The following is a 17,878-nucleotide window of genomic DNA, read 5'->3' as shown; positions in this document are numbered from 1 at the left end:
AGATACAGAAGGACAGCAGGGAAAGCCAGAAGGGTTGGGTCTAAATGGAGGAAAGGAAGTAGATAAGAGGGATCACACGGACGGTAAAACAACCGAGCCCCAACACCAAAGGGTTGATCAATCGTCTTCTTCATCATCTTCTGGCAGCCCTGGCAGCAAGAGTGGCAACGATGGTAACTCGGAGAATACTTCCGAGAGAAATGAATCCTCCGATGAGACACTGACAGAAGAAGAAAACAATCTTCGCAGTAAATCTGACAGTCCTGAAGAGAAGGCGGAAGAAGAACCAAAAAAAACAGGAGACAAAAAAAGCTTAAGTCATGAGGCACCAACAGAGACACGTGGAAGTCCAGCCAAGGATGCAGAAATACAAACAGCAACACCATCGCTACCACCAGCAACAATGAATGGACCGTCCAGCACTGAGGATTTACCACCCGTGCAACCGCTAAAACGCGTCCAAGACGACAATGCAGAATCAAGGCCACCATCACCCACGGCAAACGGTGGTGCCGCCAATAATGAAGCTGACAAGAGCACTGAAGGGGACATCCCGAGCAATGATTCAGCAGCTGATGGTGCAGGGGCAGGAGAGGGAAAACCGGATGAAAATAAAGAAGCCAATCCAAAGGAAACACCAGTCGAAGCCACAGCCATGAAAAATACAACGGCGACGACTGGCGACAGTGACGGCAGCACCGCGGTCTCGCACACCACCTCCCCTCTCTTGCTTCTCCTTGTTGTTGCGTGTGCGGCTGCGACTGCTGCGGTGGTGGCCGCGTGAGAGTGAGGGAGAGAGAGCCATGCACCGCCCGCACACACACTCGTCTTTCTCTCTCTCTCTGTGTGTGTCCCCTTGCACGGACTCTCGCCCTCACCTCATCCCACGAAGCACACACATAATGTGACCATTGTATATATTCATGCACACCCATGCATGCCCGTTGGTGCTCTCTTTTGCACGACACGCACCGCTGCCGTCCTGCCTGGCTGCATGGGCGGAGCACCGTAACTGTTTTTGTTTTGTTTTTATTGCATTGAATGGGCGACCTCTCTCTCTCCCTGTGTGTGTGTTTTGCTTTACGGGAGCAATGAGAGTGTGTGCGCTGGTCGTCCCACGCTTCGGCTTTTTGTTTTGTTTTTGTTTTGCTTATGTTGTGGTTGGGTGCTTTCATTTTACTTTTATTGATTGGTTTTCTTCCTAAACTGCGGATGGCTGAATATTCTCTTTTGTTTTTTGTTTCTTCCCACGCAATCGGTTCTTGTTGCTTTAGCAAGCCACGAAATATTTGCCTAACACCCACATCAATGGTTTACTTGCTCTACACCCCATAGTAGACTGAAGCGATAGCGCCACTGCATGTGATGGTGTTTGTGGTGTGATTGCCAGCGGTGCTTTGCTGTCACTTTGACGTACCCTCGATCCTTTGAATATGTTATGCGTGCCGACAGCGCGAGTTTGATTTGAGTAGTTGTGAGGGACGTGCCCTTTTTGGAGCATTGGGTGCGCTGCCGATGTACACCGTCATTGGGAGGGATGGATAGGCGCCCATCCGCTTCAACGTATCCACAAGGGACCTGGATGATGCCAGGAAGTATTGCGTCTCAGAGCGGTACTACGCAATGAATTCATCGAATGGCAATCGCCACTGTGAGGATGACGTTGTATCCTCTGAGAATGGGATCATTCTCGAGAATGAAGTTGTCCCTGCTGCTGTCCACCCGCATGCGGACCGTATGCTCGTGCAGCCACTGGAGGGTCCTTTGATTGCACCCCCATTTGCCACGGGCAGCGCCTGCAGTCGGTTCACGGTGCGTGCTGGGCATTGTTCTACTGGTGTTGCCAATGCTGACATGGTGCTGTGCGTGGCTGCGGCGCTGTCGGTGGTGGTGCACTCGACGACTGCCGCGATGGCTGCGAGGAAGCACCAAGACTGCGACGACATTGATGGCATGGAGCTGCAGGATGGCGATGGGGACGGGAGGACGCTGGAGTCGCACTGGCCGCAGCACCACACGAAGGATGAGTGGATGGCATCTATTGGTTGTGCCGTCTACTGCACGGAGGTGACGCTGGCCGCAACGGCTGACCTGGGCTGCATGAGGGTGAAGTGGGAGATGGCGGAGCCGATGCGTTGGTGGAGGAATTCGAACTGTGCACTACTGCGGTGGAAGTGCTCCGCACTGAACATGAGTGAATATTTCCGCATTTTTTGCGAAGCGAGCATTCCCGCCAGACGCTGCACGTCGGATCGGTATTCCAGTGGTTGGTGTGTAGACGGAGTATCCATGAAGGGTCAGCAAAACGCCCGATGGAAAGTTGCTCCGTCAGTGGTCCCGCACTGGATGTGGGGATGCTGCCGCTGTTATTTGGAGGGTAGAATATTTGTCTGCGATGCCTGGGGACAAGCCCGCTTCGTGGTGTCTGGACACGCTTCCCACCAACACGACGGATGCGAGGGACCCGGGAGACACATACATCTGAGTGCTGCCATGCATGCGGCATTGCGGTGCCTCGGCATGCAGGTGCATCTGAGAGTGACTGAGAAGGGTAACGTCCGTTGTGTCCCATGCACGGTCTGAGCGATGATTACGTGGGCCACTCCGCCCTACGACGAGGGGACCGTTATTTTCCGTGACCACGCGCAGGTGTGCACGATATCCGCCACCAGCGGCAGCCTGCTTCCAGTGGTTCCGTGGGACGGCGAGGAGAGAGGGTGTGGTACAGGACGGTTCTACCTGCATCTACTGAACAAGCTTTGCCACGGGCATCCGTCCCCGATCCAGAGAGCATTGGGACCGGCCATGGCACACCACCGAAGGATGTAGACACGGCTGCTCTCCAGAAGCATCTGTCGCCAGAGAAGTAAGTCGCCGCAGGCGCCACGACGGCAACGGTGTGCTCTTGCCCAGCGACACCGTGGTTTCACCGCAGGAGGCGGAGAAGGAGAGCGATCTTCCGGACAGCGACGATGTGGCCGCCGATGGTGTGACGTCTGTTGTGGAACAATCATTAGGAGATGAGGCCGTCAGCGACAAGGACGGTGGCGGTGCTGCAGCCACGGGACCCAAGGGCCCTGATGCCGCTGATGACGCGCAGGGTGCCGTGGACCCTCCGCCGAGGGAGGATGACGCGGCGGTGGTGCGCGGGGGTTGGGAGGCAGACATGAAGGACACCCCGCCTCCGATCCATGGCAGTAACACTGCGGCTGCGGCTTGTCCCTTTCCGCTGATTCTTCTGCTTGTCGCGTCCTGCGGTGCCAACACTCAGCAGTGGGTGCAGGAGAGAAAGGCCTATATCAACTGGCATGTCCCTATCAGTATATACATACGCTCTGCTTGTCTGTATACTTTTTTCCGGTGGAATGCTGTGTACACTCTCCCTTTTTGTGTTGGTCGCTAATGTGTCGGCACCATGCGTGTTTTTAATGGGTTCAGGGATAAACATTTTTTTGACTTCTTCTGAGGGATACTGTGCTGTGTTTGTGTGCGTGTGCGAGGGATCTGTGTGGTTTTGATTTTCTTATTTTTATTTATATTGCTTTTGCATTGTGTAATTCTGCTTCCCTTCTCCATTATGTGTGTTCTGAAGTGTTGCTAGGGCACCGGGAGTGGATGCCTGTGGATGCACGCCGTGCATTATGCGCTACATTGGTGGGAGGGGAGACTGACATAACTGGCGGGATTCAGTAAGGCGCATTTTTGCCCACGGACCCCGCAGCCGCAGCAGCCTGAGTGGCGCTTTGCATATGGACGTGTGGATTGTTTTCTCTTGCGAGGTTTTTTTACTGCGTGTCATTTTCCTCTCGGGTACCGTTCCCGTGGCAGCAGCGGCGGCATTAAAAGGGCTTTGTGTGTGTGTGTGGAGAGTCCTTGATTAAGTGCCTGCCTTACTTCTTTGTTTCGTCGATCGATTGTACCGTGTGCCGGCCAAACGGTTGAAATGACGTTCTTCTGAGGGCGGGGTCCACGTGACATGATGTTGCGTCGCGTGCTTTGGCGCGGGTGTGCGATTTCTGCAACAGTCGTTGGGCGGTTGTCTTTTGGGTCGTTGAGTGTGGCGTGGCGACGGGTGCGGATGGACCCGATTGAGTGCCGCGGGAAGGAGGAATACGGCGGAGCGATGGACACCCGAGGAGTGCGGTGGCGTGCATCCATGAAGTTTGGCGACAAGGAACTCACTGCTTCTGTGAGTTGCCGTGTGTGGTGTTTGTTTCTGTTATTATTACTTAACTTGTTGGATGTAGCCGCTGTGGAGGAAGACTTTATTTTTTTGTTTCTTTTTTGCGCCGTTTTGGGATCCTTTTCTGCAACGGCATCTTTGTGTTCCTGCCGCACTGTTGCGTCCTCTTTCCTGTCCATTGGGGGCAGCTGCGGGTGGGTTTTACATGCCATGGAGTTGTGTGCGTGCTGTCCGGTGCTTTATTGTTGATTGTTCTTCCTACGTGGACGCGTCCCCCATGCTCATGACAACAACCCTCATGTCAGCGCCTTTCCTTCTTTTCCATCCTGCTGCTGCTGCTGATGATGATGTGTGTGTGTTCTTCTCATCCTCCTCTCTTTGTCCCTCCCTAGACTGTGTGAGCAGCCGTGATTGCGATGATGATGACTGGCCGCCTGCTGCTGGTGTGTGCCCTCTGCGTGCTGTGGTGCGGTGCCGGCGGTGGTGGATGTTCTGAAACACCTCAAGATCCTCCGGGTGGTGCGTCTCAAGGTGGCAATAATCCTGACGGTAGAAAAAACACCACTAATGGCGCTGGAGGAGGTGTCAAATCCAGTGTGCCGGCAAAGCCACAATTATCGGCAGAATCTGTGACAGACTTAAGTGTAGCGGCAGCGGGAGCAGACGTATCAGCGGCACAACAACACGGGAAACAAGCATCAGACACGGAAGAAGAAAAGACGAAAAACAAGAATGAAAGAAATGATGAGAAAGACAAGCACGAAGATGACGAGAAAGATGATGACGAGGAAGAGGAATATGAATATGAAGAGGAAGAAATAGATGAAGATGATAAGAATAAAGAAGAGGGGAAACGAAAGAAGAAAAAGAAGATAAGGAGAAGGAGGAGAAGAAAATCAAAGAAGATGATACCGACGCCACAAAAGGGGATGTCAGCAGGCAGTGAAGAGCCGACAATTATATCTTCTGGCGCGGAGGGAGCATCGAATAATACGAAATCCAAAGGCACTCAAACGCCTGACGACGATGATCCAGCAGCTGATGGTGCGGGAACACGAGAGGAAAAGCGAAATGAAAATAAAGAAGCCAATCCGAAAGAAACACCAGTCGAAGCCACAGCCACGAAAAATACAACGGCGACGACTGGCGACAGCGACAGCAGCACCGCGGTCTCCCACACCACCTCCCCTCTTTTGCCTCTTCTTCTTGTTGTTGCGTGTGCGGCTGCGGCTGCGGTGGTGGCCGCGTGAGAGTGAGGGAGAGAGAGCCATGCACCGCCCGCACACACACTCGTCCTTCTCTCTCTCTCTGTGTGTGTCCCCTTGCATGGACTCTCGCCCTCACCCCACCCCACGAAGCACACATAATGTGCCCATTGTATATATTCATGCACACCCATGCAGGCCCGTTGGTGCTCTCTTTTGCACAACACGCACCGCTGCCGTCCTGCCTGGCTGCATGGGCGGAGCACCGTAACTGTTTCTGTTTTGTTTTTATTGCATTGAGTGGGCGACCTCTCTCTCTCTCTCTCTCCCTGTGTGTTTGTTTTGCTTTACGGGAGCAATGAGAGTGTGTGCGCTGGTCGTCCCACGCTTCGGCTTTTTGTTTTGTTTTTCATTGTTTTGTGGTTGAGTGCACCCATTCCACGGGCTGCGTGTGTGTGTGTGATGATATGAGTAATTTGTGCGTGTGTGCTATCTGCCTCTCTCTGCCGTTGCTTTCTTCTGACTCTCTTGTGGCGCACAGCTGCTCTGTAATTATATACGCTGACAAGCACACAAGCACATATACACCATTTCGCTCACGTTGTGGAGCGGTGTAAACGCTGAGAACGCACACATGCAAAAGATTTTGGCTGCGGCGGCCCTCGCGAGGAGGGAGGACGTGAGCCCTTCATATGCCTTCACGACGTGCTGCTGGTGTGATATTGGCGGCGTGCAATCAGTGAGTGTTGTTGAGGCTGCCTTGGGCGAGTGTGGATTGATTCCCTCTCAGCAGCTGCACGTGCCGAAGTGTCTCTCTTGCTGTGAACTTGCCGACGGGGTATTCTTCGCCTGTGCGGAGTGATGTGCGCCTGTGGCGGTTGAGGAGCGGGTGTGCTAGAGGAGACAGCAATAAAAGGACTGGCGGCAGCGCGCGAGTGCTGCGAAGGGTCGTTGTGCTCTTTTGCATTCCGCCGGTTGCTTTGCTGGGTATGGGCGTCGCTCGGTGCGTGCTGGCGCGTGGCAGAAGCACCCGCCGTGGCTTTTACTGCTATTGATGGCAGTCACCGTGTGTTATCGGTGCACTGTTCTTCCGTCTCGTTCAGTGTGTCTGTGTGCGTGAGTTTTTGTTGTTGGGAGTGACTGCGGCGGGGATGACGGTGCCGCCTACTGTAGGTGTCGGTGCCTGTTCTTTCATCCCTTTTTATTAGCCTGTTTTTCCTCATTTCTTTCATTCTCTTACGAAGAAAGCAAACAAGCACTAATCGCTACTGTGAAATTGTAAGGCACTGAAAGGACCAACAACAGCACACCGCCCACACACACATATTTGTATGCTCTCACGTGTTGCTGCAGTGAAGGCACCCCGCACACACAACCGTCGCCGCGTGACCGGATCCAGCGAAAGGAGGAGGGAAGGAAGAGAGAGTGAGCCGCAGAGGCCCAACATGTCCCGGCGTGTGTTTACTTCCGCGGTGCTGCTCCTCCTCGTCGTGATGATGTGCGACACTGGAAGAGCTGCGCAAGCTGATGAGCCAACGTCAGATCAGGGATCTTCACTGGGAAAACATTTTGTTTGGAGAGATAAGAAGGAAGAAGAAACAGTGAGTTTGCTCTATGCTCCCAGTCTAGTTGAGGTGAATGGTAAAGTGTTTGCCGTTGCCGAGGCGCTGTGCAAGAAGAAGAATGAAGTTGGAGGAAACTATTACTTTACTGAGATTGCCTCGGAGCTCCTTGAGTTGAGTGGTGAAAACCCAAAAATGTTGGGTGGACGTAATTTGAGGACAAAGGCACTGGAGAAATGTTCTTCCGAAGAAGGCAAATGCCCCTCTCAGTCAACGAATCGCGCTGGCTCCCAAAATTTCCACAGAGTACATGTGAGCCTGCCAACAACAGTTGTGAAGGGAAGTGATATTTACATGCTTGTTGGAACTTACATCAGGGAAAATGTCGCTGTTTGTCAGGGTGGGGCTGGCGCGGATTCATGGGGTCTTTTGCTGGTAAAGGGGAATGTCAGTGAAGAACAGGACAAAGGAATTGTTTGGGAAGATACTGACGGTCTCCCGTGCACTTCGTTTGTAGAACTTTACGAATCCTGGCCACGGCTGATTGGAAGCGGTGGATCGGGTATTAAGATGGATGACGATACGCTTGTGTTCCCGTTGGAAGCCGTGAAGGAGGACGGCACTGAAAGTGAAGAAGAGAAAAGAAAGAATAACAACGTTTCTCTGATCTTATACTCCTCCAAGGATACTAAGAATTGGACGCTGTCGAAGGGGATGTCTGCCTATGGCTGCAGTGATCCCTCCGTCGTGGAGCGGGAGAAGGGAAAACTCATGATGATGACTGCGTGTGATGATGGCCGCCGCAGGGTGTACGAGTCCGATGACAAGGGGGAGTCGTGGACGGAGGTGCTCGGGACACTCTCGCGCGTGTGGGGCAACAACCAAAAGCGACATGAGAAGGGCGTTAGAAGCGGGTTCATCACAGCGACGATTGGCGGTGTTGAAGATAACAGAAATGTGATGCTTGTCACTCTGCCGGTATATTCCGAGGGGGACAGTAAAAAAGACAATGGAAAGAGTGGACTCCATCTTTGGCTGACGGACAATACGCACATTGTTGATATTGGGCCGGTATCCGATGATGACGCTGCCGCCAGCTCCCTGCTGTACAAAAGTGGAACTAATAATAATAATAAGGATGAGTTGATTGCGCTGTACGAGAAGAAGAAGGACGATGGGTACAGTCAATCATCCGGTGTGGTCTCCGTGGTTCTGACTGAGCAGCTGCAGCGTGTGAAGGATGTGCTGGCGACCTGGAAGGAAGTGGACGACCGTGTCTCCAAGCTGTGCACTCCTTCAAATACTGAGAAGGATCGTCCAACTAGCACTCCCTGCAGCACTACTGATACGATCACAGCTGGGCTGGTTGGCTTTTTGTCCGGCAACTTCTCTGATGGCAAATGGAGGGACGAGTACCTCGGGGTGAACGCCACAGTAACTGGTCCTGCAAAAAAGACAGAGCCTTCCGATGGCGTGACATTTAAAGGACGTGGTGCAGGGGCGGAGTGGCCCGTTGGCAAGCAGGGGGAGAATCAGCTGTACCACTTTGCAAACTACAACTTCACTCTTCTGGCGACGGTGTCCATCCACGGTGAGCCGAAGAGTGGCAGCGTCCCTTTGATGGGTGTGCGTGCGGGCAGTGACGGAGTAACCAAACTTGTGGAGTTGTCGTACGGCAGCGGAAAGAAGTGGCGGGCGCTGTGCAGTGACGGAACAACCGCGGAGCACAGCAGCACTTGGGAGGCAGAGAAAACGTACCAAGTGGCCATTGTGTTACAGAACGGCGCCCAGGGCTCCGTGTACGTCGATGGTCAGCGTGTGTGTGAGAGTGTGCAAAGTAAATTGGAAAATACAGAATCGAAAGGGATTTCTCACTTCTACATTGGAGGGGATGGAGGCAATGCAGAGAACACAGCGGGTGACGAAGATGTGTCTGTGACCGTGTCGAACGTCCTATTGTACAACCGTCCGTTGACATTTACTGGTGGGAGTGCCGATTTGGAAGAAGCAACGGGTGATGGCGGCACTGTGCGTGGGAGCGGACTGCTGCCGTTGCTTCTTCTGTTGGGACTGTGGGTGTTTGCAGCTCTGTGAGGAGTGACCGGCTGCCGCGTGGGACACTTGCGCCCTCCCGAGCACAAAAATAATATTCCCATAGGAACAAATTTATTTCATAAAATCCTTTTTTTTTTGTGAGTATTTTAATTTCTTTTTGCTGTTTGCTTCTTTTTTTACTTTTTTCATTTTTTTCTTTAATCTCTCACTCCCCCATTCCTCTTTTTTTTTTTTTTTTTTTTTGCTTTTGGGGCAATCACTATGGACGTTTTTCTTTTTTACTCTTCCCTCTTTCAATTGTTTCTTGCTGCACTCTTCCTGTGATGGGTGCCGTGTGTTTCCCGCCCAACTGCTCCACTCGCACACCTACCGACACGCTCATGACGACGGCCCTGTGCGCCTCGCCTGCTGCACGCATGAGGAGGGGCCGCGACGAACGGCGCGCTGAGGGAGCCGTGACGTGTGGGCGTGCGACGAGGGCCTGTGGGGCGGAGCACACATTTATTCCCTCTTGTTTTGTTTTCTTGCGGCCAGGGCGGGCAGACACCCGCAGCGCCACACACACAACCAGACCCTGCCGCCATGTTTTTCTTCTGTTTTGTTTTCGTTTCTTTTTTTTTTTTGTGGATGTGAGTGCGTCGCCACCGTGTGTGATTGTTGAGGTTGTTGGGGCCGTACCGCATGTACCGCTGCCATCCAGCTGTGCCTCTTGCCTTCCTGATGTGCCTCCCTGTGTTCCTTCCTTTTTTTTCCGTTTCTCCAGCACACACACATAAGTATTTGCACAGTGGTCTGCATGAATGCCATTGGCGACAGCGGGGCGTGGGCTTGCGTCCCGTGCTGAAATGATGACGCGGCTGCACGATGCCCGCCGTGTGTGAAGGTGTTGCCTGCTCTTGTGACCATTCTCACCTCTGTTTTTGCACTTCCGGTTGCGGGCGTTGCTCGTTGTGTGCTGACGCGTGACGGACGGTTCCACGATGGCCTCCTCTGGCGATGACAGTCGCTGTGCTCTCGGCGCTCATCCACACACTCTTTATTGTCTCTCTGTGGGAGTGATTGTGGCAGGGCATTGCTGCGAGCGTGATGGGGACACGACGGCGTCACTCCTTGAGAAGTTTCCACGCTCTGTTGGTTGTGGAGCGGCGAGCCGGTTTGCCTGCAGCCCGACTGACAGAACCGCACAGTCGTTTCATTGCTGTCACTCCGTCGGCATCACCCGCTGCGGTGGTGTCCGCAAGAGCCGCAGCCCCGATGAGGATGGCCTCGTAGTTATCTGGCAGCTCAGAACTTCAGGGCCTTCGCCCTTCAGGATTGCTCTTGCTGCTCGACTGGCGCAGCACCATCCCGGCATCGTTCTTCTGCAGGAGTGCAGGCACGAGAGTGACGTAGCGACGAGGCTCATTGGCTGCCGTGACTTCCGCCAGGCCTGCAGTGGGTGTGCCGGTGGCGTGGTCATCTTGGTGCGCCACACCTTGCCGTGCGAGCGCCTATCGCTGCTGGCACCAACTGCGTGGAGACAACCGTCTTCCGCGTGCGCCTACAGGCCTGCTCCAGCATGTACGTGGTGAACCTCTGCAACCTCCCCACGGCAACTGCTCACGTTGCGAGCAACATTCGTCGCTTAGGCCCCGCAGCGGTTATTTGCGACCTGAATCTACACCATGAGCTGCGGGACGGTTGCTCACCATCAACGACGGCAGTAGAGGACCTCGCCGCCACCCCAAGCGGCATGGAGATTGAGCTATCCGACGACCCGGCGCAGGCAACGCGGATCAGCGGCCGCAGCGTCTCGTTTCCCAATGTGAATGCGCAACGCGTGCTGCGTGTCTCCCACTGTACGTCCACCCGTTTACATGGACTCGGACCACCATCTGCCATGCCACACTGCAGGGACGAAGGACGGCATCCCGCGACAGGCAGGCATGCTGCCACGACGGAAAAATATCGCCGTTGTCCTGCGTGAAGCTGACTGTGATGCTTCCACCTCGGCGTGTGGAACACCTCTGGCCACTGTGACCACATGGTTGGAGATGCACCGAGGCACCGTACGAGCGGCAGCCGTGACAGTCCCACAGGAATCTGGACGGACGGAATGTAGCAGACCGAGTGTGTTGCAGCGGCAGCCTGCCCCGAGCTGAAATGCTCCGCAAACGGAAGGACCGCAATCATGCCCTCCACCGTGGCTTCTCCATGCTGTCAGTGGTCCGTGCGAAACAGCTTGGTGCCCTCTTGATCCAAGGCCTGTGATACCCCGAGGCATGGTGGCGCCACGTCCCTGCCCTCTGGGATCGGCTGTGCTGCGGTGCTGTTGGGACCGCGTCTGTGCTCTGCCTCCGTTGGAACCTCTTCCCGACGTGAGCACCGCCACTCCTTGCCGACCAACAAGCGGCTGATTGACGTCCTCCTGCCCACTCCTCGGCTGACCGGCACGCGCCCTGCAGATTACAAGCAACCCTTATTTCGGTGGTGCTGCTCCTCCCACACTGAAGAGGCAGGACCACCCCGACCTCCTCCGGAGCCTCCACCTGGCGTGTCGACGGCACCTCCTCGTAGAATGACAAGCAGCAGATCAACTTCGCCCTGCCCAAGCTGCAGCAGCGTCTTCTCGTCCGTCCACAATATGAAGGTACACGCCCGACGCACTATCCCTAGCACTCCAATCGTTGCAGAAGGCCTCACATGTGGATTCTGCGACAGCTCCACGGTCTTCCCAACAGGTGCTTCACGCGCAGGTCACTACCGAAAATGTCAAGCGTATCAACGAGCAAAAAACGGACAACGCACCTCTGCAAGCTCCAATGACAGCTGTAGCCCTTCAGTCACTCCTCTGCTGCAACCCCCACCAGCCGCTGAGCCCCCGACAATCCACGGGAGGCCCTGCCGCACACGCTGTGGGAATGCCGCCGTCCTCGACAACTCAGCATCCGACTATTGGGAACACCACCTCTCGCACGACAGCATCGTTCAGAAAAAAGGAAAAACTGGCCACATCGCCACGGACAGCCCGCAGGCCATTAAAGAACAGTGGCCGCAAAGTATAACGAAACAAATACCTCCCTTTTCTCAGCATAGAAAAACGTCACCTTCACACTCTCAATTGCCCCAATGAATTCATTGCGTAATACCGCTCTGAGCTGCAATACTTCCTGGTATCATCCATGTCCCTTGTCGACACATTGATGCGGGTGGGCGCCCGTCAATTCCTCCCAATGACGGTGCATGTCTGCGACGCACCCTCAGATCCAAAAGGCACGTCCCTCACCACAGCCGGGATCGACTTCGCCCTGTGGGCACGCATCGCTTTGTCCGAGAAGCAGGAGTACGTCAGGCTGGCAGCAAAGCACCTGCCAGAACAACATCAAAAACATCATCACAAACAGAAGCACCAGCAGCGATGCAGACAGCGGGGTGATGTGGACCAACGGACACATGCTTTACGTAAAAGAAAATACTTCATGGCTTGAAAAGAATAGGAAACACTCACAATATCTCAAAAGAAAAAAAAATACAAAAAAAGAATTTAGGCGTCCGCAGTCAACTCAGACCACCAATTCAAAAACAAGGGTAATGGGTGCACCCAACCACAAAACAAGTAAAACAATAAAACAAAACAAAAAGCCGAAGCGTGGGACGACCAGCGCACACACTCTCATTGCTCCCGTAAAGCAAATCACACACACAGGGAGAGAGAGAGGTCGCCCACTCAATGCAATAAAAAAAACAGTTACGGTGCTCCGCCCATGCAGCCAGGCAGGACGGCAGCGGTGCGTGTCGTGCAAAAGAGAGCACCAACGGGCCTGCATGGGTGTGCATGCAATATATACAATGGGCACATTATGTGTGTGCTTCGTGGGATGAGGTGAGGGCGAGAGTCCATGCAAGGGGACACACACAGAGAGTGAGAGAAGGACGAGTGTGTGTGTGGGCGGTGCATGGCTCTCTCTCCCTCACTCTCACGCGGCCACCACCGCAGCAGCAGCCGCACACGCAACAAGAAGAAGCAAAAGAGGGGAGGTGGTGTGCGAGACCGCGGTGCCGCCGTCACTGTCGACAGGCTTCGCCGTGTCACCTGTTTTCGCGTTTGTGGTTTGCGCTGTTGTGGATCCTGCACTCTGAGAGACCGTATCATATTTGTTGGCTGATACAGCTTCACCATCGGAATTCGTTTCGGGTTGTGTGGCGCCTTCAGTGGATGGTTGGTTCGGATGATTGGTGGGCGGAGTGCCTTCTGTGCCAGCGTCAGACCGCAGGGCCACGGTTGCCGCGGTACTGCTGTTGCTGTCGCCTTTCTTTGTTGCATCACCCATTTCTTCAAGTGTCGTGACTGACAATCGTGAATTTTCCTCTCCACTTGTTGAAGCGACAGCTTTCACGCCGGTGCCATTCTTCTCTTGAATGTCTCCTACCACAGACTGTTGAGAATTCTTCGTGCCATTGCCGTTTTCGTGACGTTTCTCGTTATCAGGGCCAGCTGCAGATGTGGATGATGGAATTGCATGCGGTGGGCTGTTCGGTAATGGAGGCTGCAAAGGGCTTGACAAATCTTGTTGATTTGTATTAACTGTCAAACTGCCACTTAATGATGTTGTTATCGTTCCAACTCCATGAGTTCCATTCAATGATGGTGACTGTAAGCCCTCATTGTTACGCAACTGCGGGTCCTTCACTGACATCTGGTGGTTTTCAGGGTTTTTTACCTCTTTACTTGTTGCAACACCCCTATTTTCTTTTCCAGCATCCTTAGCACCTTCTTCTCTTGCTTTTCCTTCCTCATCACCACCAGCACCGTCTTCGCTTCCTGCCGGAGGGTCATTGGGAGGTGGTGAGATAACTTCTTGTTGTTGAACTTTTGGTGCTGGTGTTTCTGGGGCTGATTTTTTTGTTCCTGGCGGTTCAGAACGTGATGAATCCTGTGAATCTCCTCCCTCCCTCTCAAGATCACCGGACACACCAGAGGGAGATACTCCGGGCACTTCTTCACAACCTCCGCCGACACCGCACCACAGCACGCAGAGGGCACACACCAGCAGCACACGGCCAGTCATCATCATCGCCATCACTCCTGTCACTTGCGTGCAGCCTTCAGCACAAACTAACAACACGTCAACGCAAAGCAAGAATAAATACAAGGAGAGAGAAAAAAAACAGTAAAAAACACCGGCAGGCAGCACACGCACCTCCGTCGCAGCAACTGTCGCACACACGCACAAGAAACAGCACATCAGTGAAGGCACCAACAGGACGCAGAGCAAACGGCACGACATCATCACAAACAGCGTAGACACTTAACGCCTTGAAGCCAACCTGCAAGAGCATGTGAAAACAAATGGAGAGACACGCCCGCTACACCACGCACAGCCACCGCACAGTAACAAATGGCAGCAGCAGAAGCAGGGAACAAACCACAAAAGACAGATAGAATCAGCACGATTGCAAAACTCACATAATATCCTGCAGACCAAAAGTTTAAGAACCAAGCAAAAAATTTAAAATAGGATAATAAACCCAAGACTCCAGTGCGCATGCACCTATCCTCAAATGTGTGTCCACGTACGGCTCCGCTGCGAATGCATACGAGTGTGGGATGCCTTCAACGAAACGGAAGTGACGGACAACGCGGAGCACACATGAGGGTAGGGGAAGAAAACAAAGCAAAACACAATCATTATAATTACTCTTACTTATTTGCATAGGACCACAGTAGACGTATACATGTCCCCGTGGCTGAGTGCTGGCACGCATAGCCCACGCTCCCTTTTAGCCCACAGTGGTGTACGCCAGCGCGGATACGGCGAGCAGCAGCGGGGCACACACCCACGCAGAGCTGCTGAGGCTGCCGTCAATTTCGCGAAGACGTGACGGTGCGCAGGTGGTCTTCGTGGTTGACGCCTCTGTCGTAGCGGCCCTCATCGTGGTAGGCATCGTATTTGATGTCTGTTCCTCAATTGAGTTCTCTGGCGCAGCAGCTTCATAATTGGTTCCATTTTTGTGTCGGAATTACGTGGTGTCTTTCCCGTACTTGCAGTATCTTTTCCCTTCAACGCAGGGGAGTTCTTACTTGGTGCTGGCGCAGCAACCGGGAGAGTTGTTCCTCCTGGCATGCCTAATGGACCTGTTGCTTTTGTCGTATCATGATTCGTACTTACTTCCCTTGGTGGAGAGGGCGGTAAACCGTGTCCACTTGTTTGCTGTTCCTTCCTGGAAACGGTTTCTTCGTGCACCGTAATGGAATCACTTAGTGACTGTTCCGTTTCATCCTCCAAACGTGTTCCGTCTCGCGTGCCGGACTCAGTGGATCAGTCATGCGTAAGTGTCGCGCCTATTCACTCAGGAAACAAAAGACGATAGACTGGAGTCTTCATTATCGTCAGCTTTATTTTTGCCTGCATTCTTTGGGCCACCCTCAGTTTGTTTCCTTGGCAAAGGAAGAAGTGGACTGGGGCTTGCAACACCTTCTTCACCTGCTGTCACGCACAATGATGAGCAGCAGCAGCACGAGAGCGCAAGGAACTGCACGGCGCACACCACACGGAGCCGCACTGTCACCGTCGTCATCATCGCCCGTATTGGAGTCGCTGGTGTCAGTCAGCCGATCGGTGAGACGGAAAGGAAAATAATGGAACGAGAGGGAGAGGGACGGAGCACAGCGGATACAGCGAGAGAGCGCAGACAACATGAGGAGAGGGCAGCAGGCCCAGCCGCACAGTTCACACACCACGAGACGGCGTCCACGCAAGGAAGGCACACAACGCCAGCAGCCACCCACCATGCAGGAGGAGAAGACATCCACCACCATCTCCCCCAGCTCATTCCCGCAGCCCCAGAGAAATGGCCAAAACCCCGCGGCCACCACACAACGCACACGGAGCAAGCGAACCCTCATCCATCCATGACGCGGCACAAAAACTTCCTGCCATCCCGCCCTCAATGGGACACGGAGCCCAACTCAGCGCAGTCACACGCGGTGCATCACACCCACAGGAAAATGGACTCGGGGTGCGCGCTCCCTCTCTCCCTCCTCCTCATGGCCACGGAGGAAGACAACAGCCGCCACACGCAACTGCCAGCATGCACTACAAAAGGAGCATTCAAATCCACTGCAATGTGCATCTTGTGTGTGTGTGGTTGTGTGTGCCTGCAGAAACACGAAGCAAAGACGTGGAAAAGAGGGAGCAGAGTATGCGGAGAGACGCACAAAAATGTACGGCGAAGACGCATAACGGAAACAACAAGAAGACCGCTCAAACTCATGACTGCACTGCAGCCCAAGCAGTGGCAATTCACACAATATTCATTGAAAACAAAAAATCGTTCCCCTTCCTCTTATGTAAACCCCATCACACAAAATAATTATAAATGAAAAAGAAATCGTCCATTACTGCTCCACACAAATTTAAAAAGGTCGCCTGGCAGTCGTGTGGCCACACCAAATTGTCTGCATATTTTGCCCACAAAATAAAAATTAAAAAGGTATTTAAATGTCTTTCAACCGTCTGACCCTCCATGTGTCCGCACATCGTTTATATTTCATGGGGTCATCTGCGTGTTGCTGCTCCCCTCAGCCCTTTCATCGGCGCGTGAGTGCGGCCCGCAGAGCGCAGTCACTCGTGTGTGTGGGGACTGGGAGAAGCACGCAGACATGACGGGAGTCGCGTCACTCCATCGGGAGAGTGAGCGCAGCAAAAGAAAAAAAGAAATCATCGAGGGGAAGGAGAGAAATGCTCACGAGGCCGACACCGAAGGGTGCGCCACCGCACGAAATAAACACGCAAAGCAAAACAAATCCTTAAATAAAAACACGGCGGCAGGGTGTGGCTGTGTGTGTGGCGCTGCGGGTGTCTGCCCGCCCTGGCCGCAATAAAAAAAAAACAAGAGGGAAAGAAATGTGTGCTCCGCCCCACAGGCCCTCGTCGCACGCCCACACGTCACGGCTCCCTCAGCGCGCCGTTCGTCGCGGCCCCTCCTCATGCGTGCAGCAGGCGAGGCGCACAGGGCCGTCGTCATAAGCGTGTCGGTGGGTGTGCGAGTGGAGCAGTTGGGCGGGAAACACACGGCACCCCTCACAGGAAGAGTGCAGCAACAAACAATTGAAAGAGGGAAGAGTAAAAAAGAAAAAACGTCCACAGTGATTGCCCCAAAAGCAAAAAAGAAAGGGGGAGTGAGAGACTAAAAAAAAAAAAAAAAAAACAGAAAACCAAAAAAAAAATTAAAAAAAGGACACACACGCGCAACACGCAAAAAAAAAAAAAAAAAAAAAAAATGAAAAAAATGATGAATTACAAACAAAAAGCAAAAAAAGAGAATTATTTTAAGGATAATTTAGTTCTTGGAAGTAATTGTGTGCAGGGGAGGTCGCAAGTGTCCCACGCAACAGCCAGTCACTCCTCAGAGAGCCGCAGACCCCCACAGTCCCAACAGAAGCAGCAGCGATGGCAGCAGTCCGCTCCCACGCATGGTGCCGGCATCGCTGTTATTTTCTTGCGACACATTTCCGAGGTTGCTGCTGAGTGCCGTGGCATTTACTTCCCTGATCTGTGAATCGGCCCCCTCCACACCACCACTCGCATCTTTACTGCTTCCCACCAAATGCCCCCATTCCGACGGCTGTTGCCCGGCAGGAGTAGACGGAGTACCCCTCGGCTCTGTTTTTGCATGATACAGCTTTGGAATATTAACGCTTTTCATTTTAAGCGCAGTCATCTCCGCAGTACTCAACGGGCGGTTGTACAGCAGGACGTTCGTCACAGTCACTGACACTTCTTCTTTGCTCCCTGCGCCGCCTGCACTGCGTTCGTCCCCTCCAATGTAGAAGTGGGAGATCTCTTGGGATTCCGTGCTTCCCAATGCACACGACGCACCCACACCCACAC

The 17,878-nt window shown here is 53.5% G+C and overlaps 8 protein-coding genes and 1 pseudogene across 8 annotated transcripts, besides 13 other annotated features; 5 read left to right on the top strand and 4 right to left on the bottom strand.

Moving 5' to 3' along the window:
- Tc00.1047053510205.80 (mucin-associated surface protein (MASP), putative) lies at positions 1–784 on the top strand (the record flags this gene model as incomplete). Its single annotated transcript, XM_803921.1, has 1 exon — positions 1–784. A coding segment is annotated over one exon (784 nt), but the record flags the coding sequence as incomplete, so codon positions are not given.
- Positions 1–3,404: a sequence feature (areas not merged during assembly with more than two copies in the genome that could not be assigned to a particular haplotype).
- Tc00.1047053510205.70 (surface protease GP63, putative) lies at positions 1,624–2,583 on the top strand (the record flags this gene model as incomplete). Its single annotated transcript, XM_803920.1, has 1 exon — positions 1,624–2,583. The coding sequence occupies one exon, from the start codon at positions 1,624–1,626 to the stop codon at positions 2,581–2,583; it is 960 nt and encodes a 319-aa protein (XP_809013.1).
- Tc00.1047053510205.60 (uncharacterized protein) lies at positions 3,014–3,448 on the bottom strand (the record flags this gene model as incomplete). The annotated part of the gene is made up of 1 exon (XM_803919.1): positions 3,014–3,448. One exon carries the CDS (start codon positions 3,446–3,448, stop codon positions 3,014–3,016), a length of 435 nt encoding a protein of 144 aa, XP_809012.1.
- Positions 3,405–3,586: a sequence feature (haploid, Esmeraldo-like haplotype).
- Positions 3,587–4,160: a sequence feature (areas not merged during assembly with more than two copies in the genome that could not be assigned to a particular haplotype).
- Positions 4,161–5,006: a sequence feature (haploid, Esmeraldo-like haplotype).
- Positions 4,600–5,433, top strand: Tc00.1047053510205.50 (mucin-associated surface protein (MASP), putative; the record flags this gene model as incomplete). Its single annotated transcript, XM_803918.1, has 1 exon — positions 4,600–5,433. One exon carries the CDS (start codon positions 4,600–4,602, stop codon positions 5,431–5,433), a length of 834 nt encoding a protein of 277 aa, XP_809011.1.
- Positions 4,891–5,077: a sequence feature (CT-rich).
- Positions 5,007–5,040: a sequence feature (haploid, non-Esmeraldo-like haplotype).
- Positions 5,041–5,871: a sequence feature (areas not merged during assembly with more than two copies in the genome that could not be assigned to a particular haplotype).
- Positions 5,872–6,813: a sequence feature (heterozygous, non-Esmeraldo-like haplotype).
- Positions 6,720–9,044, top strand: Tc00.1047053510205.40 (trans-sialidase, putative; the record flags this gene model as incomplete). Its single annotated transcript, XM_803917.1, has 1 exon — positions 6,720–9,044. One exon carries the CDS (start codon positions 6,720–6,722, stop codon positions 9,042–9,044), a length of 2,325 nt encoding a protein of 774 aa, XP_809010.1.
- Positions 6,814–17,878: a sequence feature (areas not merged during assembly with more than two copies in the genome that could not be assigned to a particular haplotype).
- Positions 9,133–9,204: a sequence feature (A-rich).
- Positions 9,228–9,248: a microsatellite.
- Positions 9,592–9,628: a sequence feature (A-rich).
- Tc00.1047053510205.30 (uncharacterized protein) lies at positions 12,167–12,472 on the top strand (the record flags this gene model as incomplete). The annotated part of the gene is made up of 1 exon (XM_803916.1): positions 12,167–12,472. One exon carries the CDS (start codon positions 12,167–12,169, stop codon positions 12,470–12,472), a length of 306 nt encoding a protein of 101 aa, XP_809009.1.
- On the bottom strand, positions 12,962–14,065 carry Tc00.1047053510205.20 (mucin-associated surface protein (MASP), putative; the record flags this gene model as incomplete). The annotated part of the gene is made up of 1 exon (XM_803915.1): positions 12,962–14,065. One exon carries the CDS (start codon positions 14,063–14,065, stop codon positions 12,962–12,964), a length of 1,104 nt encoding a protein of 367 aa, XP_809008.1.
- On the bottom strand, positions 14,766–15,566 carry Tc00.1047053510205.15 (annotated as a pseudogene).
- Positions 17,177–17,277: a sequence feature (T-rich).
- Positions 17,394–17,878, bottom strand: Tc00.1047053510205.10 (trans-sialidase, putative; the record flags this gene model as incomplete). The annotated part of the gene is made up of 1 exon (XM_803914.1): positions 17,394–17,878. A coding segment is annotated over one exon (485 nt), but the record flags the coding sequence as incomplete, so codon positions are not given.

Source organism: Trypanosoma cruzi, genomic scaffold (genome assembly GCF_000209065.1).
Source record: "Trypanosoma cruzi strain CL Brener 1047053516671 genomic scaffold, whole genome shotgun sequence".
Taxonomy (NCBI): Eukaryota; Euglenozoa; class Kinetoplastea; order Trypanosomatida; family Trypanosomatidae; genus Trypanosoma; species Trypanosoma cruzi.
This window is presented reverse-complemented; position numbering and strand designations above follow the sequence as displayed.